Source organism: Eptatretus burgeri, chromosome 13 (genome assembly GCF_056783735.1).
Source record: "Eptatretus burgeri isolate ZD-2024b chromosome 13, Ebu_testis_v1, whole genome shotgun sequence".
NCBI lineage: Eukaryota > Metazoa > Chordata > Myxini > Myxiniformes > Myxinidae > Eptatretus > Eptatretus burgeri.
The window spans coordinates 66,232,991-66,259,494 of NC_140973.1; the positions used below are offsets into that span (position 1 = coordinate 66,232,991).

General features: G+C 36.3%; 1 protein-coding gene across 1 annotated transcript in view; it reads left to right on the forward strand.

The window, feature by feature from the left end:
• ABCE1 (ATP binding cassette subfamily E member 1) overlaps positions 1-26,504 on the forward strand; it is a 46,412-nt gene that overhangs the window by 9,948 nt on the left and 9,960 nt on the right. The window contains exons 10-17 of the mRNA XM_085850671.1: positions 18,102-18,223; positions 19,886-20,107; positions 20,262-20,321; positions 20,879-20,937; positions 21,113-21,223; positions 22,845-22,987; positions 23,182-23,304; positions 23,429-23,540. Coding sequence (XP_085706797.1) covers positions 18,102-18,223; positions 19,886-20,107; positions 20,262-20,321; positions 20,879-20,937; positions 21,113-21,223; positions 22,845-22,987; positions 23,182-23,304; positions 23,429-23,540 — 952 coding nt within the window. The remainder of the gene's footprint in view (positions 1-18,101; positions 18,224-19,885; positions 20,108-20,261; positions 20,322-20,878; positions 20,938-21,112; positions 21,224-22,844; positions 22,988-23,181; positions 23,305-23,428; positions 23,541-26,504) is intronic.

The following is a 26,504-nucleotide window of genomic DNA, read 5'->3' on the forward strand; positions in this document are numbered from 1 at the left end:
TATCTCCATTTGCGGGTTTGAGGAGATGGAACAAAGTCCTCCCAGGACTCAAAGTATCCACCTCCGGTTCAGTAAGGGATCACAGTTCATGGTCCAAGCTGTTCAACGTTGTTGTTCTCAGAGCTTTGTTCCGAGGGCTCTTTTTAGGATCGTCACCGAACCCCGGACTCCCTCCAATTGTGGTTTGTTTGTGGTAATATTTCCCGGGATGGTTTTCAAAATCTCAGTGAGGTTCTTCTTTAATATTCCTGTTGCTCCAATTGTCACTGGTGGTGCAATTTCGATGCTCTTCAGCTTCCAAGATCTCTTGATCTCATTTTTGAGGTCCTGGTATTTGGTCATTTTCTTTATTTCTGCATTATTTAAGCCAAAACCTCTCGCAACTGATATCTCGATCAGCAATGCTGGCTTTTCCTTTTTAGGTCATCTCTTCAAGCATGACCTCATAATATGGGTGTCGATGTCCTTCGATCCGTCCGTCCATTCACAATGAAGTTTAAGCGGGAGATCTGGTCATTAGTGATCCTGATAGAGGTCGATGAGACGTACACGATGGTATGACTTTCAAGGTCACCGAAGGTCAAGGTCACAAGGCCTTTGAAGTTGCGAAAATGACTATTTTCAAATTCTATCTCCTCCGCCATTTCTCAAGTAATCTTGAATTTGATTGTAGCATATGAATCTAGGGGACAATGTCTAAATTTGGTCAGGCCAGATTTTCGATATTCGCTTTCGTTTTCGTGTCACGTGACTTCAAAGTTGGCAAAAAATGCGAAAATGACGTTTTTCAAAATCTATCTCCTACATTTCTCAAGCGATCTTGAATTTGATTGTGGCATATGAATGTATGGGACAATATCTAAATTTGGTCTGGATGGATTTTCGAATTTCACTTTCGTTTTCGCGTCACGTGACTTCAAAGTTTGCAAAAACTGCCCTACCTTCAGGAGGCTTATATATTCTCTACTGGGCATGGTAAAAGTTAGTGAATGGTGTCATTGCATAGCAGTTGACCTTGTATATTTATACATTTTCCGCCGAAGGTGCAAAAGTTTCAAAACCCGAAATGTAAACGTCGACATTTATTTTCAAAATATAATTTCTTGCCTGCGCGCCAAAATGCCGAGTCATCTTTAACCAAACTGCGCAGTTCGAGCTGCGCAGTAGTCTTCGGTCATAACTGAACATTGAGAACTTGTGGTATTATAGAGATGACCATCACCCCCACACGGGGGTAATTTTTGTTCCTGAGAACTATGTCCGGTCGCAAGGCTTTGTTTTCTATATTCACGCTCGATTGGATCATCACGTCGTACATGAGCATGACGTCTTTGGTTCGTGTTTCCAAGAGATTTCTGGAACTGGGATGTTGTATGTGTCTGTGTCTGTATTTTCACTTCAAATTTTTTTTCCCCCTCTGCAAACACTTGTCTGATTGATGCAAAACTTTAAACATAAGAGGGATTTGCCATGGATAATATTTTCTTGATAACTCTGTCATGTCACATGGTATGGTAGCCATATAGGATTATAGGAAAAAAAATTGTACATCTTCTCCAAAACTACTGAAAGAAAAAAAAAATTGAAACTTGGCATATGTCATAAACCCCACATGGGGTATATAGGGTGATCACAATGATGCCGTCAGTGAAGTGGTATTCCAGCCATAATTGGTTGAATTGAAATCTTTGTCTGAAAAATATGAAATTTCATATATCTGATCTTCACTCACATTGGATAATAAAATTAAACTTATGACATCATTGGTCACCTGGTCTAGTGGCCATGTTTGGATTGAAAATAAAAAGGTAAAAAAAAATCTTTTTCTCCAGAACTGCTTAACAGATTGATGCAGAACTTCACACACATGATTGACGAGCCATGGGGTTTGAGTTGAACATTTTTTTCATTTTCTTATTCACCTTCGTTGATGCAATTTAGCCTTAATGTGCACACAAGTGGTCGTTAAATATCCTAATTATCGATTAATAAAGCTATGGATAATGGCAATGTATGTGACATAATAGGGTGTGAGTAGGGTAAGAATACTGATTCTGGCTCACTTTTCCCCATGTAAATGAATGGGGGATTTTCAGCGATTTATATTTTTTTTCCCTAAAAATAAATCCCCTTTTTATCCCAAGGTATATTTATTTGTCTCCCCTTTTAACTTGGAGGTTGAACCTCATTGAATTGAACACCTGGGGGTTGAACAGCTCACTCATTGAACCTATAAAGATTTGTTCATTCTCAAATTCCTTCAATAGTTTAATTTTCTTTGCACAATAATCCCCATCTAAAATATTGACAAACAAAACATTTGAATCTTTATATTTTTTAAGATACCCCTTTTGTGCCATTACGAAATGATAAACTTCTCTTAATGCTCTTGTTTGACCACCTCCTGAGCCACATATCATTTTGAGATTATAGTAAATTGTTTTTTCATTGTTCAATTGATAACCATCAAAGTTTTCAGTCCATTCAAGGATATTCCATTTTTTCTTTACATCCTCTAACTTACTAGTTTTTAAATTAATTCGCTTATTTGTTTTATTTACCTTTGTTTTAGTTATTTTTTCAATAAGACTTATTTGATATTTTTCACATTCATTATGTTTTCCATTTATATACCAAGACTGAGATTTTCTCCACTCTTTAGTTTGATTAATACTTGGTTTAACCATTTATATATTGTGAAAAAACGCAAGTGTAGCCCTTAAAAACCCTAACCCATCTTCCCATCGTTAAAACATAATCTATTTTATACACTCTATCATACAATATCCATATGGAACACAATCTATTCCATTATCTAAAATAAATCTCTTATCATCAAAGGCTCCTAATGCCTTTTTATTTACTTCTTCACTATATATGTTATGTTTATAACTTCTTATTGTATTCATTTTCCTATATTCTTCTTTCTTATTCATCAAACAATTATAATAATTTCTAAAAGTTATTGATTTCTTTATTACATATTTCTTTATTCCCTTTAACCTCTTATCAATCTGTTCACCATACTTATAAGCATATGCCTTTGCTCTCAATCCAATAAACTCACTCATTACTTTTCCACCCAACTCATCCTTAAACTTACCAATAACCTTTTCATTCTTTTTGGAAAATAACTCACTCTTCTTGCTGAAATTACTTGTATCATATACTCCAATATTTTTCTTCATATCTTCATAAACATCATCAGTTTTTATATCTAGGATAAAACTATCAGTATCCATATACAACAATGAAACATTTTCACCATACTCTTTCTTTAAGTCATTATACAAATAATCATACATCAATATCTTTGATAAATCAAGAACTGCTGTTCCAATATAAATTGGTTTATCCATTACAATACTTTCCTTTTTCATATGAATTGCAGAAAAGTTCTCTGAAAAAACCTCTTCTCTCTCAAAACTTGGTTTATTTATCAATCTCGAAGCTTCTTTCCAAGATGTTGCGAATCTAATGTTTGCCTGTTTCTAACATTTTCCATAGTCTTTCCAAATACAGCATTATTCATTAATTTATAAAAGTCCCCTTCAAATTTTACTTTTGTATTTGCTCTCATATCTGTATTGAATTGAATATACTTTTTCACCCAAGGACTTTGTTTAAATTTTAAAACTCTATGAATTTTAGCTACTCTCAATCCTTCTCTCAAAAACTGTTTTAAGCTTCTCTGATGTAAAACATATCCCTCTTTATCATAGAATGTTGTTAATAACTTTTCTGTTGATTTGCCTTTAATATTAAAACTTTTATGATAATCACTGAACCATTCTTTCTTTGGGGTTTCTTTCTCACATGCAAAAGGAAGGTCTTTATGCTTATTATGAAGAACACTCGGGTACCTCAAATCAACTTCAAAATAATAACCTTCTTCTTCGTCATTCAATTCCTCTTGAGAAGAAATAACAATATTCATCAAAGCCTTTTCATAATCCTTTTCTTCCACCCACTCTAATTTACCATAAGGTAGAGATTGAGACATTGCCCATCCATACAAATTATTAGCATCAAAATACATCAAATAATTACTATCTTTTTCACTATCATAATTTGGGAGATATTTATTATTTGCTTTCGCATATCTTTTTGAACATACTTGTGATATTCCACCTCTCTTGGACTTCTCAATCATCAAAAGCATATCAACATCACTGATTAAATCTATATCTTGTTTTGTCATTTTCAACATTGCACTCCAAGCTAAACCAGGAGCTGTGAAATAGTGGGCAGGGTCTAATCCATAACAATTTTTATTATGACAGAGTGTTCTAAAAGCCTCAAACACATCAGCTAACAATAAAACATCTGTTTTTAGATATAAATCGTGATATTCTCCAAGGTTCTTTATCTTAAATAATTTCCATATTTCTTGTGCGTGTTTATATTCCTTATCACTTATCTCTTCTTCATAAAGGTTATTATAGAAACTTTCTTTTGATGGAAGTTGTGTTTCTTTAAATCTCATAAATGAATCCATATAATCATAAGGATAAATTCCCTTACTTGTAAGAATTTTCTCTTTACTTTGAATTTCATTCCTTGTTTGAATTTCCTCTCTCGTAAGAATTCCTTCTTTAATCAGAATTTCATCTTTAATCAGAATTTCCTCTTTAGTTAGAATTTCATTCATTGTTCGAATTTTCTTTATGATTAGAATTTCATCTTCAGTTAGAATTTCTTCATTAATTACAGTTTCCTCTTTACTTTGAATTCTCTCTTTAATCTGAATTTCCTCTTTAGTGAGAATTTCCTCTTTTGGAAAGAATGAATTAAGATTTGGAAAAGAGTCCGTGGAGTTTAGATTTGATGCGAGGTAGGCTAGTGGTGTTCCCATAAACTTGTAAGAATCTAGAAACCTAATACGAGTTAAAGGTTTTGTGAATATCATTTTTGAAAATGAAATATACTTTTGACTTGTGTTTGTTATGGCAGAAATACTCCCTGGTGTTTTTGAAAGTTCATTTATAAATAGATGTGTATCATAGTTGGCGCTGTTGTGAAGAAAGACTGGAATAAAAGAAGGTAATTTATCCTTATGATTACAACAGGAATGAGCGGGACCTCTATATTTACCAGTAAGATGACAATGGTCTCTAACTTTAGACTCCTTAATTTCCCCCTCACAAATATGACAGATATTGTTCATTCTAAATTCTAATTTTTCTTCTTTGGTTAATTTCATCGGTTCATTTGTTTCTTTCATTAATTTAGTGAGTCTTATACAATCCTTTTTCTAATCGTTTTACAAACTCTTGTGAAGCATTTTTTCCACGATAATGTTCAAGTTTGTTATACTTTTCTCCAACAGATGATTTGATATAATAACAGAAACCACAAGGAATATGTTTTTGATATTTATTTGTATATGGTTCTTTTGGATTAGAGAACAGTATTTATCTTTTTAAGGATACACTCAAAATCAGCGTATATCACAAATGGGTGCATGATAGATTTATTACAATCTTCAAAAGAAATCTTTTCACCAGGTTTAGGCATTGTAATTACAGCTGATTTATGATTACTACAATATTTTGAATGCTGTTCTAATCGTTCTTTTGTATGAAATGAATTAAGACATAAACATAAGGATATATTTTGTTTGCTGTTCTGAATACCTGAGAAAGAGATTAATCTTGATAAATTATTGATGTATGTGTAATGTGAATTCTTTCCAACACTAAAATATAAAAGATCAATGTGTGTTTCTTCATTTTTATAGTTGTTTGAAATTTTTAATATTTGAACTTTGTTTGTATCCGTTAATCCATATACATTAATAGAAAGATTATTCTTTTTCTCAAATTTAGGAATATCTGTTAGTGGCATTGGGAATTTAAAATCTTTAATGTCCAAGGTATTCTCATATTTCATATATTGTTTTACTCTTTCTGAATTACATTTTGGTGGATGTAAGTGAGCAAGAACAGACCAGAGAAAACATTTATTATCATTGTTCTTAATATTAACAACTGCCTTCTTTAGTTTTATTTCTTTTGGTAATTCAATATAAGAAGAAGCTTTAAGAGGGTTTGATTTTAGAATGTGTATATCTAAAAAGATGATTTTTTTAATATTGAATCCACTTCCTACCACTGTATTATCAACATCCTCCTCTTGTCTTGATAGTTCTTCATAAACCCCACTATTCAAAAAATCTTGAAATGATGTTATAAAATGAAGATCTGTTCTCATATAAGGAGTTTGTTCTTCATCTTGTCTTTTCATATTCATTTTCACTCCCATATAAAACTTTAAAGTTTTCATTTCTTTTTAATGTCTTTTTAATAAAATTTTCAACATCAGGTTTCACTATTTCAATTGATTCAGCTATTGATGATGGACCGGGTTCTCCAAATTGAAAAATCCTTATTTTTATATGCCCTTTAAATGCCCCATCAGTGTTTTCAATATAATAGTCTCCCTTTACTTTAAACTCATTTTTCTTGTGTTTTTGTGATTGAAGATGTTTATTATAACTACTCTTCAAAACATCCTTTGAACAGATATCACAATGTTTTCTTTCCAACTCAAGAGGAGATATTTTATGAAACAGATTAAATGTGTGTTTGTTGGTTCGGAGGTGTTTTCTATAATGTTTATATTCGTGATTACAAACATCGCAGTACGTTGTATTCACCATATTTATAGAATAAAACTTTGCTTAAACTAAAATTTTCTTGATGAAAATTTCGTTTGTTTTACAGGTGAATCTGTGCTTAAAACCATTTTATCCTCCAACTTTTTCACTTAATAAATACAATGTTTCAAGACACAAAAGACAAGTTTCAATCAATCTCTTCATCTGTTAAAGATACTGAGAAATATGTCAAGGATGTAAAATTGAACAAAGATAAATATAACAACTATTGGATAAAAACTATTATGGTAAATAATATGAGTTCTTCAATTTCCTTCAGTGGAAGGGCTTTTAGTATACCTGGTAGAACATCAATTAAAGTATCTCTAACAAAGTTTCTCCTCTCCTTCTAGTAATATATTCAAAACTAGAAAAAGCAATGAAACAAGAAAAAGTATCAAAGAACAAAAACCTTATGGATGAAGCTTTAGAAAGAAAAAGATAAGACCATCTGTAATATGCAAGGAGAAATTTGTATTTTTTTCAACAACCCTAAAGATGTAAATCCTGATGAAATAAAGGATGTTAATATATCAGGTGAAATGACATTTCGTTCAATAGTAGTTAACGATAATTTTAAAATTACCTTTAATATAAAAAATGTTGTCGTTGAATCTGATAATGTAAAAAGTATATCGATATCGATGGTAATATACAACTGAAAGTATAGATGAATTTCAGTTTAAGTAAAGTTTTACTTTATAAATATGCTAGACTTTCCTGATTCTCCATATGACAAATTTGAGAATTGTCCTGCGTGTGAAAGACGGGGATTAAACACAGAGTCAAAAGCCTATAAACAATGTATATTCTGTGATTATCTTCTAATTAATGATAATAAAAAATATAAAAAGGAAAATAATTCTTTTAGATTTACACCAAAAATGAATTACTTTACAAGATTGATTAGAGAAATGAATGTAAAGTATGAGGATGATAACACACCTTTCCTTACAAGGGAAGAAACTGAACGAAAAGAGAAATGTTCAAAGGATTGTTGTTGTATATTATTCATGGATGTAATTTTCAGGGAAATATCAACACAAGATATTGTATAAATAAAATAATGGATTATCTTGAAATTAAACCTGAACTTAGGATAAAATATAGAGTTTCTAAAAAAGCCAATAATAAATTAAATAACCTGTTTTTCAAATATATAAATGAATGATTTTTTACCTATTTGGGAAAATAAGATAAAATTTAACAACCATAAAAATCTCCCAAATTCATTAAGATGTCTCATAGTTGGTTCAAGTGGATGTGGAAAAACCTGCTTACTTTTAAAAATGCTCCTCACTCCCAACTTTTTAGATTATGACAATTTAATAATTTTCACAAAGTCGAGTTTTCAACCAGAGTATCAACTACTCTCACAAGGTTTTAATGCTGGTCTTCAAAAAGAAGATATAATCGGTTTATTTAAACGTCAAAAAAACCTAAATGATTATAACATTGAAGATATAATTCAACTATTTTGTGATACACAGAGATGTAAAAAGAAATCAAATCCTATAACTTGTATTCTTAGTGATAATACGGATGATATACCGTCTCCCCAAGATTTGGATAAATCAAAAAAGAACCTCGTTATCTTTGATGATTGTGTTAATGAGAGAAACCAAACGGTAATGGACAGCTACTACACAAGAGGGAGACATTCTTCTTGTAATTGTATTTATCTTAGTCAATCGTACTTTCAACTTCCTCGTCGTTCCATCAGAAACAATGCTAATACTTTTATTTTATTCAAGTTAAATTCAATAGATATCAATAATTTTTGGAGAGATAATTGTTCTACATTATGTAGTAAAAAGAAATTTGAGGATTATATGAAGCACACGACTGAAAAATATAAATATATTGTTGTGAAACAAGATGAGATATTAAGGGATATATTTTTTGTTTTATAAACAATTACATATATAAATGACAACTATTATTATAAATCTTGTGGGTAAATCTGCTTCTGGAAAAAACTTTCATAAATCAAGGTTCTTGTGTAGTACAAATGAGAATATTGTAAATTTACTTAAAAAACACCCCGTGATACGCATTGTATCAACAACAACTAGAGCAATAAGACCTGGAGAAGTAAAAGGTGAAGATTATCACTATATTTCAGTGGAGGAACATATGCGATTGAGGAATGAAGGTCAAATGTTTGAGGAGGTTTCTCTTGGTACAACAAAATATTCACATTGTAAGAGTGAGTTAAGGAAACTAAAATCTGGTGGTGTTGGGATATTAGAAACTAATCCAGAAGGAACGAGACAAATTATTAAACATCTGAGTGGAGTGAAGATTTTATCATTCGGTTTTGATGTTGATGAAGAAACTCAACGCAAACGTATGAAAAGCAGAGATGCAAGTATTAGTGAAGAAGAAATTACAACTCGCATTAATGTTAATAAAGAATTTGATGAAATATTTAAAGAAAAGGATTTATTTGAACACATCTACTTGAATGATGAAGAAAAGGAAAATTTCCCTGTTGATCTTTACAATTCATTAAATGATATTTTACAATAAATAAATGGATGTAAAAGAAAGAGCAAGAAGATTTAAGGAACATCAAGAGTTGGTTTCAAAAGTTGTAAAACAACAGGAAGACATAAAGAAGAAACGCAGACAGAAACTAACGGGCGAAGAAGCATTTGAAAGAAAACAAGAGAAATTTTTAAACCACTTTTTAAAAACTTCCCAAGAAAAAATGAAAGATGTTTCCACAGTTCCCACAGTAGAATATACTCCCAGAAAGCTCCAAATGTTGAAAGATTTCAGTCAAATGACGGAGGAAGAATTAGAGCATATTGGAGAATTAGAACATGATGAAGGTTTATTTCAACAACTGGAAGAGATTAATCAACCCCTGATTATATTGTGAATGCTGTTCAAAACAATGAATATTCAGCGGATTCAAAAACCAAAGCAGGACTCATTCCAACAGAACAACCAGCAATATTTCATCTTGTTCAAGAAAAGGTATTGATATTTAATGATGAATTAAGGTTCTTAAGTTCTGCTCAACCCCCTGTTAAACTAACTCCGAGATTAATGTTTCTTCTCACAAAAGATGGAAGACAAGGTTCAACTGTGAAGGATGAATCAAAGTATATTGATAAACCATTGGATATGGAAAATAATGATGATAGAGTATATATTGATTTGCTGAACACTCTAAATTATAAGGTTATTCTTTCTGGTAAAAGTAGGAAGAATGAGAAGGAGAAACACATTATTCAGGCTTTAAGTATCCTTGGTTCAGGTGTTAGTTTTCTTCCAAATGACCCATCGCAATTAGTTAATAGACTGTTATTGTTGTTAGGCAGTCAGAAGGCTGGAAATAACAATTGTTTTAATGAAGCATCAGCCATTTTAGACCAGTTGATGAACATGAAAATAATTAATAAATATCAATATAAAGACATTTTATCTCATATTAAATAAGATGAGAAGCACAATCCTTAGTTTCAATTTCACAACAAGCGACCACACATCTTCATTCCCATACCCACTACAACTTGACACAACAAAAGAATATGAGGCATCTTTATTGTCCATGGAAACTTATAATACCTTATTTAATATAACTGATAAAAATGACAAGTTTAGTTATAATCCCGGAAGTGGATACAAAACGATAACAGTCTCACCCGGAGCATATGAGATTTCTCAAATATCTTCCGAAATTGCTCGTCTTATGAAAGAACAGGGTGATGAACCAAAAAATATTGTTATAAACATTCAAAAACATACTTCAAAATCAACGATTAAAGTTAAAAATAACTACAAGGTTGATTTCACAATTGATAATTCATTTAGAGAGTTATTGGGTTTCTCCTCAAAAAAGATTGAAACTAATGGGACGTTTTACAGTGATAATGTCATTCAAATATCCTCAGGAATAAATTCGGTGTTAATTCACTGTGATTTGATTGATGGTGCTTATAATGATGGAAAAAAAACAAATACAATATTTTCATTCAGTGCATACTCAACCCCAATTGGTTATAAATTTAATATGGAACCTAAAAATTTGGTTTATCTACCTGTGTCAGGAAAAACCATACACAGAGTAAATTTTAGGATAACCGACCAAGATAATCGTGTGATTTCTTTTAATGGAGAAGTTATATCCATCAGAATTCACCTACGTGAAGTTTTCCAATAAATAAATACGATGGTTATTGTGAGGAAACACGAGTTGGGAAAATATAAAATAATTACAGGGGATGGGATGTTCCTTTCCCCATACTACAAGGGTGAAGGTATGTATCTTGGTAGAGGATACTATAAACCTAAGAGACAAAGGGGTGTTGGACATCAATTTAGAGGAGATGGGATAATTGATACTCTCATGGGTATTGGTTCAACTATTCTTAAACATAAAGATCTAATTGGTTCAACTGCTTCTGCTGTGGGAAATGTAGCAGGTGCTGTAAAGAGGATAAAAAGATGCTCAGAAGGAATCTCATAAATTACAAGCAATAAAAGAAATTAAGAAAGGCAAAACTCAGTTGTCCCCCCAAGAACGACAGAAAATAATTCAAATACTTGGATCGGGGTTTCAAAAGTTTTAACATCTTTTTTTTCCGAAATAAATACAAGTATGGAAGCAATTGATAGTATCTATGATTTGGATGATACTATTATTATCTCAAACTCCACTAAAAAAGAAGATTACTTCAAGGTAAATGCAATAACTGGAACAGACTGGAATACGAATGGTACAAAAAGTTTTGAAATAAATAATCAACAAACCTATTTGAATCTCTCCGAAAGTTTCTTGTTGTGTAAATTTAAATTCACTAAAGCTGGGAATAACACAAACGCTACACTTGTAAATGATTTCTTCTGGAAAATGTTTGATAGTGTGCGTTTGTATATTGGAACACAAGAAGTTGAAGCGGTTGATTATGTCTCTGCTGTATCTGAAATGATAAAATTTACACTCTATACATTCAGTGATAGAATGGGAAAGGGGTCTGTCGAAGGTTTTATTCCTGATATGTCAACGGGAACAAACACAGACCCTGGATATATTCAAAGGAAAGGAGCGTATAATGATGATACAAAAGCAGAAAATAGTTTTACTGTGGCGGTTCCTCTTAAAGGTATATTTGGATTTTGTGATCATGATAAAGTTCTGTATGGTCTTAAAATTAGATTTCAACTACAAAGGAATGATAATGAAAATAGATTGCTTTTTGGTGTTGGTAATGCTTTTGGTGATCAGAATAAATTTGTAATTGAGGAGATGAGTTGGTATATCAGTGAATATACTCCTAATCTTAAAACAGAAGAGATGTTGAATCGAAGACTTAACTCAAAGAAACCACTCAGTGTATCATACCTCAAAAGAAGATGTCAACACGTTAAACTCAATCAAACTACTTACACGTGGAATTTGGGTGTTCTGGAAGGAAAGCCACGATATCTGTGGATCATTTTTAAAAAGCCAGATGGTGATACTGCGACTGATAAGAATAATGCATTGAGTGATAATGCTAAGGTGAAACAACTTCGCGTTTCTCTAGATGGAACATTTTATCCACGAGATAGATTGGAAATTAATTGGGAAAAAAATGATTTTGCTGAAGCATACAAGTCTTACCAAAAGGTGTGTGAAAGTAATGGAAATAAAGAACCTATTTTGGATATGACAGCATTTAAAAGTTTGTATACAATCTATGCGTTTGACCTGAGCGCGCAAAAGGAAACTATAAAGTCTAATCGAGTGGATACTTCCCTATACATTGAAAGAGGAGAGAGTGAAGAAGTTGATACATATTGTTTGCTTTTGGAAGAAACAGAATTACAGATTAATACAGATAATGGTGTGATGATTAGTCTCACATAATTTTTTGTTAAATAAATGAGTGGCAAAGTACCAACTGGGGTATATGTTAATCAAATCAATCTTCATAAACTATCATCTTGTGTTCAAAATCAAAAGCCTTGTACGATTAACGTTAATACAATTCAGAGAAAAGGAGCAGTAAGAATTGATGTTTTGCTCTCAAGAGAACAGGTTAAAATCTTGAATGACACTGGCTCACTTAAAATTAAAATGACAAAACCAATGTTGAAAAAATATTCAATAAGAGAGCAGTGGAGGATTTCTCCCATTTCTAATTCCTTTATTTGCTGGTTTAAGTGCGGTTGGAGCATTGACGGGTGGTATTTCAACAGCGGTCAAAACTGCCAACGAAAGGAAGGCTCAACTCCAGGCTCAAAAAGAATTGGAAAGACATAACAAAGAGTTGGAGAAACAAATTAGTGGAAGTGGTGTAATTGTAGATTTTGCTGAAAAACTTGAAGGTCTGCCTGATAAAGCGAGATTGTTAGTTGGAGATATGCTTTCTTCTATAGCACAAGCAGGTGTAAAATTAACGAAAAGAGGTAATGGATTATATCTTTCTAATAAATAAATGAGCATTGATGAGTGGTTGAAAGAATTTGGAAAGAATACAACATCAAATTTACAACTTGCCAAATATTGTAAGAAATTAAAAATTCATAATGTGGTTATTTGTATGAGAGATGAATTAACAAATGTGTCGAAACATACAAAGAATATTATTATGAACTTAGAAGATAATGATGGGAACGGTTCTCATTGGGTTTGTATTTTTAATAGTCAAGACAAATATTATTTTGATAGTTTTGGTCTTCCACCACCTGTTGAAGTCATAAAATTCTTACAGAATGGTGTTTATCAAACATTTCAAGTCCAAGAATTAAATTCCAAGTGTTGTGGTCAATTATGTCTATATGTGTTATTTCAACTCAACAAAAATAAAAAATTTTATGATATTATTTTTTATCTAATATAAATGACTTATGTTGGTAAAGATGGTTCTATCTTTGGTGTATCTCAAGAACTGGATATTGATTTATCAAATTATTACACAAAGGCACAGGCTGAACGATATAAATATAATATAAACAAAAATATTAACATGAAAAATGCTTATAAATTAAAAAATTATCCAAGCCCGACTGACGCGAATGACTTGGTGAGATTAAGCGATTTATCACAATATATATACTTAAATAAAACGGCTGTGTATTCTAAAGATACAGAAGTGTTGATATTATCTCCAGGTCATACAGAATTCACAGTTCGAATTAAAATAAATTTTTATAAAGAAGGGCGTATCGTTTGTATGAGAATAGAACAATGGGGGTATGATATGAATGATTTAGGGTATAATTGGTCATTTAAAATTAACCTCGAAGACCTGGAACAATTAAATCAGTCTCGTAAGGAAGAATATTATCCACTTGGTATCGAGAATGAGTTTTGTGGAGCCACGATTAGTAAACAACAAATAAAAGAATTTAATAAGGGTAAATATAATAATGGTTTTGCCCTTGTTTATCTCATGAAAACAGAAAAAACAGGATTATATATAATAAGTAAGGAAATACAAAATGATTTAACTATGGGAAGATGGGGAGGTGTTTCGTGCCATAATATTATTCTAACATATATTTCTAATACATAAATGACAGCAAGAAGGCTTCAAGAAAATTATCATTTCTGTGTTCAAGCATACCTTCAAGAAAAGGGTATTCGGTATTTTAATAAATATGTTCTACAACATAAGAATGAGGTATTTTCAATAAAAGATTGGCATTATGCTGATGTTGATAAACCGACAACTTTAGATTTAATTAGAATGTTAAATAATGAAAAAATTATAAAGTTAAGAAAAGGTAAGGCTCTTTTAGAAATTCAAAAGAAATTTTATTGGTTTCCTGTTGTAAAAAAAATTATTTTCGATGCAGGAATAACAAGAAATCCTGATGAATATATGTATAATATTCTATGGGGTGTAAACGATTCAAGGATAGTAAGGGATGAGGAAGGAGTTGAAGAAGAGAGGGAAGAGGAGGAAAAGGAGAATGAGGAGAGGGAGAAGAAAGAGAAGGAGGAAAAGGAGAAGAAAGAGAAGGAGGAAAAGAGAAGAGAGAGAAGGAGGAGGGAGAAGAAAGAGAAGGAGGAAAGAGAGAGAATAAATAAATATCAAAATATGGAAACCAGTGAGATTCAAAAAAGAATAGAGGTATTACAGAAAATAACTCAACCCACCGAGGAGGAAAACAAAGAATTGACAAGTCTATTTGCAATATTTTCTTCAAGACTATTGACATCGTCAAGCTATTCATTTAATTCAAGTTTTTTCTTAAATAAATGGAGGAGAGAGTGAAGGCATTTCTTAGGATTCTTTATGTTTTAAAAATTAAGATTCAAATGTGCATGTTGGAAACTAAAAAGGTTTTGCACTCTGCAGGAATTTTTCTCATAAATAAATGAGTTATTGTCTCAAATGTAAAAAGAAAACTAATACTAAAAATATTTCATATATTAAAAGTAAAAATAACAGGGTTATACAAAAGGTATATGTTCGGTGTGTGGTTCAAAAAAAAATCAATTTATCTCCAAACACAAACTCGGAGGAGATATACAAAAGTTTTTATCAGGAAGTAAATTTACAACTACTGGAATACCAGGGGAATTACATCTTCCAGGGTATTCTTTCTGTGGTCCAGGCACAAACTTGGATAAAAGATTAGATGAGGCAGACAATCCTAAATCCTGGAGTAAACCAATCAATAGAGTTGATGAAGTGTGCATGAGACACGATATTGATTATGGGAATACCACAACGTTGGAAGAAAAGCATGAAGCCGATAGAGAAATGTTATATAATTTGTCTCTGATACAAAATCCAACCTTGAGAGAAAAAGTTGATAGGTTCATCGTGAAGAAGATGATTAGTGCTAAATTGAAACTTGGACTTGGAAATTCAAAAAACTTGTAAGCTCTAATGATGTCATTAAGACTGAAGAGCAATTAGCTGATGAATTACATAAACCAATATTCACAAAGTTTCAGAGAAGGAAAGTTTATTCCAAGGAAGTAGATTATATCTGGTCTGCTGATTTGATTGAACTCAATAATGATAAGGGGTACAAGTATGCTTTAACCGTTATTGATTTGAGGAGTAGATATGTGTGGGTTGTCCCTTTAAAAAACAAAACAGGTAATACTCTTATGTTAGCTTTTCAACAGATATTTAATAAAAGTAAGAGAAAACCTAAAAAATTGTGGACTGATGAGGGTAGAGAGTTTTATAACAAGACATTTATGAATTTTCTAAAAAATAACAGTATTACATTATACAGTACCTTTAATGAAGGGAAGGCAGTTGTTGTTGAACGTTTTAATCGTACCTTAAAAGAGAGACTATATAAAAAATTCACACAACTCGGTTCACAACAATGGTCATCTTTTATTCAGGATATTGTGGATAAGTATAATGACACGATTCACACATCAACGAATATGAAGCCATCAGAAACATTTACAAAATTAAAATATGAAAAAGAGATTAATGTCAGAAAACCTAAGTTCAAAGTTGGTGATATCGTAAGAATATATAGGTGGAAATCTCATTTTGAAAAGGGTTTTACTGAACGATGGACGAAAGAACTTTTTAAAATTGTTGATGTAATAGATACGGTTCCTTGGACTTATAAGATATATGATTTGGAAGGGGAAGAGATTTTAGGTTCATTTTATTCACAGGAATTACAAAAGACAAAGATAAATTGAAATTTTTTGACTCCGCCCCTTTTTGACTCCACCCACACAAGCCCCACCCACACAAGCCCCACCCACACAAACCCCACACAAACCCCACACAAACCCCACACAAACCCCACACAAGCCCCACACGCACACACATAGACACACATAGACACACGTGTCTCACCATTGGTTTAATTCATTCGAGATCAGAGACCAGTCATTATAAATCATTGATCTCTTCAATAAGAGCAGAGAGAGGTAGGTAGGAAGACAGACACACACACACGTGTCTCACCATTGGTTTAATTCCTTCGAGATGATAGGACGTGATAAGACTTCGTGCCACTCATTGAAAATGTCTTTCAATTCTCTTCTAAAATCATTGATCTCTTCAATAAGAGTATTAATTTCATGAACCACGTCGTGATACGTAAACTCAATTTCTTCCAATGCCCTGTCAGGGGAAAAAAAATATATATATATATATATCAGAATTATCATGATTTAATTAATAATCATTTGCTTCATCGTTCAAAGAGAAAACCAAACAAACTTACCAACTCTGTAGTAAGCTTTTGCCTTCATCGGAAGAGAGATCATCCATGTCTCAGTTGTAAAAATGAAAATCCCGTCTGGCAGAAACTTTGTCTGGTGAATCACTTATAAGGCTACAATGAGGAAATTCCCTAAACATTGGGTGCGGCCACAGGAAATGACAGCTTGGAAAATAACTGGGCGATTGTATGAATCATTTACAAAACATACTTAAAATGGTTTTGATTCAAATGTTTTCAGTTCGTGTTCTGAGATAAAATATAAACACGAGACCTTGTCTCACAGAATAGTTCCTATTTTTTCACAGCATGACTCTAAAACCACACAGCACGCCCGTCTCATAAAACACTTCCTCATTTTCCCGGCCGGAACTGAAAAGATTTGAAACAAAACTTTTTTTCTGGCGTGGTTTATACACAAAAATGATTTGCAACTCGGGCGGTGGTCAGATGAGATCATTAAGAGAAGTTTATCATTTCGTAATGGCACAAAAGGGGTATCTTAAAAAATATAAAGATTCAAATGTTTTGTTTGTCAATATTTTAGATGGGGATTATTGTGCAAAGAAAATTAAACTATTGAAGGAATTTGAGAATGAACAAATCTTTATAGGTTCAATGAGTGAGCTGTTCAACCCCCAGGTGTTCAATTCAATGAGGTTCAACCTCCAAGTTAAAAGGGGAGACAAATAAATATACCTTGGGATAAAAAGGGGATTTATTTTTAAGGAAAAAAAATATAAATCGCTGAAAATCCCCCATTCATTTACATGGGGAAAAGTGAGCCAGAATCAGTATTCTTACCCTACTGGTGTGTGAATGATTTGTGTCAATGGACAATAATAGTAGTGGGTCATAATCGTAGCGTGTTCAGTTAGCGATGGTGTTTTTGTTCAGAATGAGCATGCGATGCTAGAATATTGACCGTTGTAGTTTATTCGTTTGCGCTCACTGTAACTTTGCCCAAATACAGGCTGCTCTTAAAGTTAATTATCTGATTTTGGTACTTTTTAAATTTCCTTTTGAAGAGAATTAATATGCACGTAATTTAAGGAAACCCATAGTTATTGTCAGGTGTAAGCAATTATGTCCTATTACCATGGTAAACCACATGTTTCAATCCAACCTTTTCAGTTTGATGTGTTTGTCGAATTGACCTGTCTTGGTACTAAGCAAGTTTATAACCACCTTGAGAAATTGGTTTACATTCCCTCTAATCACCAATGAGGTGGTTTTAGCCCAGCGTAGATGTTTTGTTTATTTTAGGTTCTTTTTCGACTGACAGATTCATCGTCGTCGTTGAGCATGACCTGAGTGTGTGCGATTACCTCTCCGATTATATCTGCTGCTTGTACGGGGTGCCTGGGGCTTACGGTGTTGTCACCATGCCTTTCAGCGTTCGTGAAGGTGTGTCACATCGTCAACAATTCATCTTGTAATGTTTGGTTTATTGCCCTGTTTTGATTTTTTTTTTTTAATGTTTGCTGAAGCATTGATATTGTTACGAATTTCGGTCCGCCCGGCGTCCGATCGGTCACGTAACTCAAATCGCGACCGCGTCGCCCACCGGAACGGACAATTCAGTCGTGACCCTCCTTGGAACTATCGCCAGGAGCTAGTCACGGGTGGGTCTTTCGACCCCACCACAATCGTGCCAATCGGCCACCCGCGCAGGATAGGGTTGTTCGCCAAAGTCGACCTACCTAAGTACCTGCGCGGGTAGTTAACCGGGCGATCGTACCTCGCCGCTGGCCGGCCTAGGACACGAACCGCTTTAGCGGTCCGTTCCGTGCTTCAGTGATAACCGAGCGGTGTTATCGCCGGCCCCGACGGACGTGATTCTTTATCGGGTGCTTACACCCTTCTACTAATTCCTTCCGTGATGCAAGATGGAACTTTCAAACAAAGGAAAGGACGCAACGAAACGGGCAACAGTTCGACAAGTACATTTATTCCACACTCAGACAAGGCAAGCACGTATTCACAGCCGTACAGTAAGAATGCAATTTACAAGCAAGGCAATGAAAGTAAGAATTACAACCGAATAAAGAAATGTTTATTTACATGCACTTAAACAGTTTCTACTTTACAAGACACGGCGCCACAACACGCATTCACACAAAAGCAAAGAAAAGACCCCCTCAAAAGCAAGGGAGTCAGACTGGGCGCGTGGGCCTAATGCACGTGGAACCTGGAGGAGCGGCCAGGTCCACGAGACCGAAGGGTCTTACCCGCGCCCTCGTGGCGCGATGGCGGGCAAGCCGCAATATCAGCGTAGCTGTGCCTGCCTTCATGCCCCTGGCGTGGTCGGCGAGCGCTCTCCGGCGCTCCCCGTCTGCCTTTCCCGTTGGCTTCGAGCTCCGTCTCCCGACTCGACTGCCCCGCCGACACTGCAGACTTGACTTCTTCTGCCGACACTCCGCCGCTCCCACTCCACTGCTCCCACTCCAATGCTCCCACGTGGTTCTTGACTTTCTGCCGACGTACTGCACCTTTCTTTCCTCCCGCGAGCTCGCGCTTAAATAGGCCGGGGGAGGGGCGTCGATGTAAATTTCTGGATCACAGCGGGCTCGGAGGTGGGGCTATGCCACCCGATGCTCAGTCATTGGATGGAAGAAAAGGGGGCGTGAAGCATTCTTGATCCGATTTTTGAGGCCAAAGGAACGCATTCACAGCCCATGGCACGACGTGTGGTAGAAAGGCAGATATGGTGGGAGTTTGGTTGTTGGCGGGCGTCGTTTGAGAATGGCGGTGAAGTGATGTTTGCGGGATGGAGTTGTGGAGGTAAAGAGGCGAAGGTGGTGATGTTTGAGTTGTTGGGGGATTATTGGTCCAAAATAACGATAGAGAAAAGAAAAACGGCTATCTCAAAGGATCGCAGCCCTGCGAACACGGAAATACCCTCTAAACAACGGTTGGGAAATCTAACTACACAATTACTTATCGTCATAACTGATCTAAGGACCCTTTATGGTGTATTGCGAATTTCCACAGCTGTAACAATATCTTGCAGAACCCAAGGAATGCTTTGAGGGATTATTATCAGTTTGGTGTTTCTATTTACACAAGGTATCAACATTTTCCTGGATGGATATGTGCCCACGGAAAATCTCCGCTTCCGTGAAGTTGCGCTGGTCTTCAAGGTCGCGGAGACTGCTGCAGAGGATGATGTGAAGAAGATGTGTCGTTATCAGTACCCGAGCATGAGCAAGGCTCTGGGGGATTTCTTCATGAATATCGTTGCTGGGGAGTTCACCGACAGTGAGATCATGGTGATGCTCGGAGAGAATGGTACGAGTGGTATGGGACAGCTCGGTGGTGGTGGTTTGGTTTGCGATTCTTTGAAGTCAATACTAAATGTTTGATAATTTGAGAGACGTCACACAATTATGGTGAAATTGTGGTTCTATTCTTTCTTGCTGTTATCCATGCTTTTGTCATTTAGGAACGGGAAAAACATCCTTCATAAGAATGCTTGCAGGAAGACTCAAACCTGATGATGGAGGCAAGTCGCAGAATTGATTAAGAAACTACCTTACGTCTGCATTTGTTACTTATTCAGGTTTTTGGGTGTTTTGTGCTTTATGATTTGTTTTTGGTAGCACTGCCTTTTCGGACTCGTCCTTAGTTCCTTTTGGACATTCAAAAGTCAATGACAAAATCTGCATTGGCACTCTAGGCCAGCCAAACCTGATGGCACAGATAGATCACCTCCTCCAGGAAAGTCATCAGTGCCTGTGAGCTAGCTGTATTTTTAATTGACGGTCAGATACCGATACAATATTCTCCGAGACGAGTATGTCCGAGAACCTTTGAATATAAATCCTTAACACCACTGGCTTGTACATAAACCACCACCTCATATTGCAATGTGCAGGTAACACATTATGGAAGATTGGCCCTGACTACACAAAAGCAAGGGCACAACATCTTAGATGTGAGGTCTCTCTGGGTCGCTTCCAGGAGATCGATCAGTTATGTTCGTGCTGGACCTGTTTGACCAGAACTGACCAGGTTTAATCAACGATAAACGACAATGTGCAGTTTGTTGTGTTTCCAAAGGTGAAGTTCCCCTCCTGAATGTGAGCTACAAGCCTCAAAAAATCAGCCCCAGATCACAGGTAAATTAAAAATTATTACATGAACGCCAACAAGATATTATCTCTGATTGAAAATGAATTTTCCTTTTAAAATGAGCGATTTTTAAGTTTGAAGGGTTGTCGATTATTACAAGAATGCTGCACTTGCCTTCATGCCTTCCTCTTAATTTTGTTTTTTCTTTACTCTTGATGGCAGGGCACAGTGCGACAGCTACTGCATGAAAAGATTCGGAATGCGTACACACACCCACAGTTTGTGACGGATGTGATGAAGCCTCTGCAGATCGAGAGCGTCATTGATCAAGAGGTCGGTCAGCGGATGTAGGCCCGCTCCAATCGGATTACAGTACATGGTTGGTTTTTGTACGCTTTGAAGACTATGAGAATGCATTGTGAGGCCATCGTGCTGTAATCGGACTGATTGATCTGATGCTTTTGTTTATTTTTGTTTTTATTTATTTATTTTATCAGTGGTTCTTGTAAACCTACTGTGTTGAATCTGGTTTCCTTGAAGTTCCTCTTGTAGCTTACTTGGAACAGTTATGGTATTTCTGATTTGTGGTTATTAAATGTTTCCCTGTGTTTAGGGATGGGGATTTAAAGATTGATGACACAGCGTATTGGCTAAGAAACTGATGAAACGTAAAACCTTTGGCAGAGCAAATTTTCCAGCAGAATACTTGGCAAAATGGCGACATGTAGCAATGAAATTAATTTTATCCCGAACCCTATGATGCCAAGCTTGCTCCGCAAAGTGATTTTTAATCCACAAAAGTGTGTTACGGACCAAGAATCCTGCAGTATATGAAATGCGGCAATTCTCCGTACGTCTGATAATTGTAGAATCGTAAATGGCTGGGCCGATCTCCACCAAATTTGCATACGTGCTCGGAGTACCCAGGGTCAGATCATGGGTACAAAATACCACCTCCAGCCCCCTCTCCTTGAGGGTGGAGAGACAACTTGCTATTTTCACAAGTACACATGGCACAATGTGAGTGGTTTAACCACTGATCCATGCCTAAGGGAGAGTGTTGACACAACATATTTCGCTCCCCGAGGGAGCGGTTATTACGAGTCTGTGAAATGAGGCAAAATAAATCTGTGGACTTTAATAAAACTTTGTGGCTTGCAAACTGGAAAATCTGATTTATCTGTGCAAGCCACTTCAGTGAAACCACCATATGGGTGTAGATGGTAGGATAAAAGGTTACAGGGATGGAGGTAGAAATGGTAGGTCGACTGTGATAGGGTGGTGGTTTTTGTGGGGGTTGTGTGCATTGAGTGTGAATGTGCCGTCTGTGTTAATTCTGTGAAGGATGAAGTCTTGTGTGTTACATAACTCATTGCTATTTCCCTTCCTTTTCTCATTTCCACCTTCTCAAAATACCTCACTATCTTCTTTCGACCTGTTCTTCCCCCCTTCCTCACAACCACCGACACATGTATTACAGTTTAGAATGCCCTGCATGAGATGAAGAGTGCTGGGAGGGGACTTAGCACAGGAGAGATGGACTGAATGACCTTTTCCTATGCTTTGTTAACTATGTATGAGTTACGCGTACACGAACCATCTTCCCTAATCTCCAAACAAGCCAAGCTTTATCCCCTCCCCCCCCCCCCCCCTCCATTACTTGTGCCATCTCCACAAACGTAAAATAATGCTCCTCAGCTCCTTTTGAAGGAAGCTGTTGGTTTTCAATAATGTAATGTCGTCACACATTATATTTGAAGTGTTTATCATTGAAGTCCGGAGTGAGATTTACATCGTTTTGAGGTAAATGCGAACGTACATTTCTCGAAACAACTTCATTGCAAACTGGCTTGTTTGTTTTTATTTATGGATTCTAAACACTACAGATAAGGGATGAAAAATATGTTTATGTTCCCTCTGTACTGATGTGCTACTTCTGTCATTCTCTCTGCAGGTACAAAACTTGTCTGGAGGTGAATTGCAGCGAGTGGCACTGGCTCTCTGCCTCGGAAAACCTGCCGATGTCTATTTGATAGATGAACCTTCGGCCTACCTCGATTCTGAGCAACGATTGATGGCGGCCAAAGTTATCAAGAGGTTGGAGTCCTTCCTTGATGGGTCTTGTCAAAATGCAAAAAAAAGCTGTTTGGGGGTCAGGTAGTTGCTCAAGTGTATATTTCATCTGATATCCTCAACAAGCTCAAACACTGAGAAATGAACTTGTGTGATTGGAACCTTCAATGGCCACCACCCCAATGCCTCCATTCCCCCCCAACCAATCTTTCCACCAGGTTCATTCTGCATGCAAAGAAGACCGCCTTCGTGGTGGAACACGACTTCATCATGGCTACGTACCTAGCTGACCGGGTCATAGTCTTTGAAGGCATTCCTTCGGTCAAGACCCGCGCAAACACGTAAGGGGCTAGTCCACCTTTGGGCCCCCACCTGTATGAGCTCATATTCTGTGCAATGTATTTATTTATTTATTTAAATCGATGAGTGTACTTCCATAGTTATTTTTACTTGTTATTTTTCCAGTCCCCAGACACTATTGGCAGGAATGAACAAGTTTCTTGCATCCCTCGAGATCACGTTCAGAAGAGACCCAAATAATTTCCGACCCAGAATCAACAAGCTGCATTCTATAAAGGTAACTTCCTTCGTCTCCAAACCTGTAACTTACAAACTCATCCTTCAACCAATCATTGAATGCTGTGCATTTTGTTTCAAAGTTTTTGGGATTCCTGAAGAGGGAGTGCCATGAAAGTCTTATTCACAACACAAATTTTGTTTCGGGTTATTATAATAGAGATGTGAAGACCATCTGGTCTGTGCCGGATTCTTTCCAATGAACGCTTGTTTGATGAGTAGACTTTTGCAGAGCAATATATTTTATGGATTTGTGAACTTGGCTGCAGCATTGTAGAAAATGCCAGGGTCCAGCTTTCTAATGTCAGCCTTCATATAGAGGAATTTTTCGTTTGTTATGCTCCTCACATGATTTTAGCAAGCTCGTTGAAATTGTATCGACAACTTGTCTCAACCTCAAGCAAAGCTGAAGTGTTGCAGGAATCATAGTTGGTATTTTCCATAATATATTATATATATATTTATTTTTATTTTTTATTTAAAAGAAGAATATGCTTCCAACCAAAAGTAAAGAAACTTGATCAACTGCTAATTTGAGCAAAAAAGCGAGAGCAGACCCAGTCTCAGGCAACGTTTAACCGGCTTTGCAGCCGGCTTCATCAGGCACAATAGACCCCGAGCCTCGGCATGTGTCTGGTTTTTATTTCGATACGACTCCTCATTTCCGGTCACGTGCTGGTGATCGAGGTCAAATGGAGGAGTGCGGTTTTTTTATTTTGCAAAAGCAAAAACAAATGTCAAATCACATCATTGAAGAGGTCCTCTGCTCTGTTTTGTGTTTACTTTCATGTGATTTGGTATTGTATGTGTGTGGGTGAGCACGTGTGTGTGCTTGTTGATGTTTTTATGTTTCAGGGGCACAAACACGGCTGGTTTTGTGTCTGGGTTGGGCATGATGAGGTGTTGGTTGTGCGAGTGTTGGGGTTCTCGTTGGGTTACAAAGTTTTTGTTTTTGGGATTGCTGAATAAGGAGTGGTTTCTCTGTAAAAACACTAAAGTTCTGTGCGGACAGACAAACAAACAAACGGACCCAAATGCAATACCCTCGCCTTCAGGTCAGGTATGGGAGCATGTGCCAGAGCAGCATGTCGCTGCGTCCACTTTCTGCCAGTACTTCAAGGGCCTCCGTCTGGCCATCCCCCAGGCAGATGCCTGGCCCATCCCCATCTCCTTGAGATGCCAATCAACCTCTTGCAACCAAGAGGCACGTGGTCAGCCCATTGGTCTCCTACACTCACGAGACTCCCTCGCTGAGAGAATCTGGTGAGCAGGATCAGCGTCAGGAAAACGTGCCACATGTCCATACAGCCGCAGCTGACGCTCACGGACTATGCAGGTAACAAATCTCATTTGAGTCTCTCTCGGCAACCGCTCTTTGGACACAAAGTCCGACCAGCGATAGCCAATGATTCTCCGAAGAGACCTGATACCAAAGGAATTAAGTCTCTGTCTCAGATCCCTGGTCAGAGTCTAAGTCTCTGTCTCAGATCCTGGTCAGAGTCCAAGTCTCACATCCATAGAGTAAGACTGGAAGCACCAAGGACACGAAGACTCGGACTTTCGTCCTCCTGCACAGGTACCAGCAGTGCCACACCCCATGATCCAATGAATCCATGACTCCCCAGGCCCGACCCAGAAGCCTATTCACCTCTGACTCACAGCCAGCAGAGACATGAATATCACTGCCATGGTAAGTGAATCTCTCCACGACCTCAACATCCTCACCACAAACAGGCACAGACAGGACAGCAGCATCCAAGATGTCATTGAAAGCCTGGATCTTAGTTTTGACCCAAGAAACCCATAATCCTAGCGGCTACAACTCCTCATTCAGCACCTTGAGGGACCCCCAAAAGGATATCTAAAGTCTCCGCAAAGATGACTGCATAATCTGTGAAATCAAGGTCAGAGATCTTGACAATCCCAAATGATGCACCACAGCTTGATCTCTCTGACAAGGGGGTGTGGAGTTTCAATAGGCACTATAAATTGGCTATATATAGCATTTATTACCCCCAAGAAATCATTCTCACAACAATGTTATTTATTTGTTATTACTTGAGATATAAAGCTATTTGAGGAACTTGCTTGAACATAACAAACACATTAAGTAGGTATTGACATGCTTTGACACGAGTTGCATGAGCATTATTAGACAATAGACAAACGCATATGGGACTTGAACCTCATTTCTCTGCATCATGAGCCAGGAAGTGAGATGGGAATAACAAGAGTTAAATTTTTAGGGATTTTGGAGGAGCTAAACAACCGACGGATGGTACAATGAACCGATGAGAAGAACGGCGGACAAAAGGGGATCTTGGATAGTTGTGAAGATATCTGGATCGACGCAAGGTGGTTGGATCGATCCCAGCCTCGGTTTCCATATTCTGGATGAGAGTTTAAATTTTTTTTTTTTTTAAGAGTTTAGCATAGCTTGAGGCTCTATCTGTCCCTCATCCCTTCAAAACCCCACACTCAACTGTATCCAGGCCTGGGAAGCAGGACACATCAGGCCCTGGTGTTGGCTTTGAGTGTCTTCTTGACATGAGCACCCACACGGTTTATGTTATGCTTATTTAAGCCTCCACCTATACCATCGTGGAAGGCTTATTGCTGTTGTTGGGTTTGTCTCTACAATTGGCGCCCCCAATTTTTAATGATACCACAGAGTTTCTTCAACCCCTAGAAGTACTAACCACCATTTGGAAGAAAAAAAACTTTTTTTATTTTTTCTTCCTGCACTCTCAACACTCCAAATTCCCGAGCTGTATCTTGGAGCGGGCAGGGACTTTCAGAATGAAATTTTAGATCAATAAAGTGAATAGAAAGTTTGCTGGGTTGATGTTTTGACCTTGCCCTAATTTTTAAGGTCTTGATCGAATTAAACATTTTCACCATAAAGTGACTGGCTTGTCCGATCAGAATGAAATTGCCTTCCCTAGATAGTTTGAGAAACACTGCT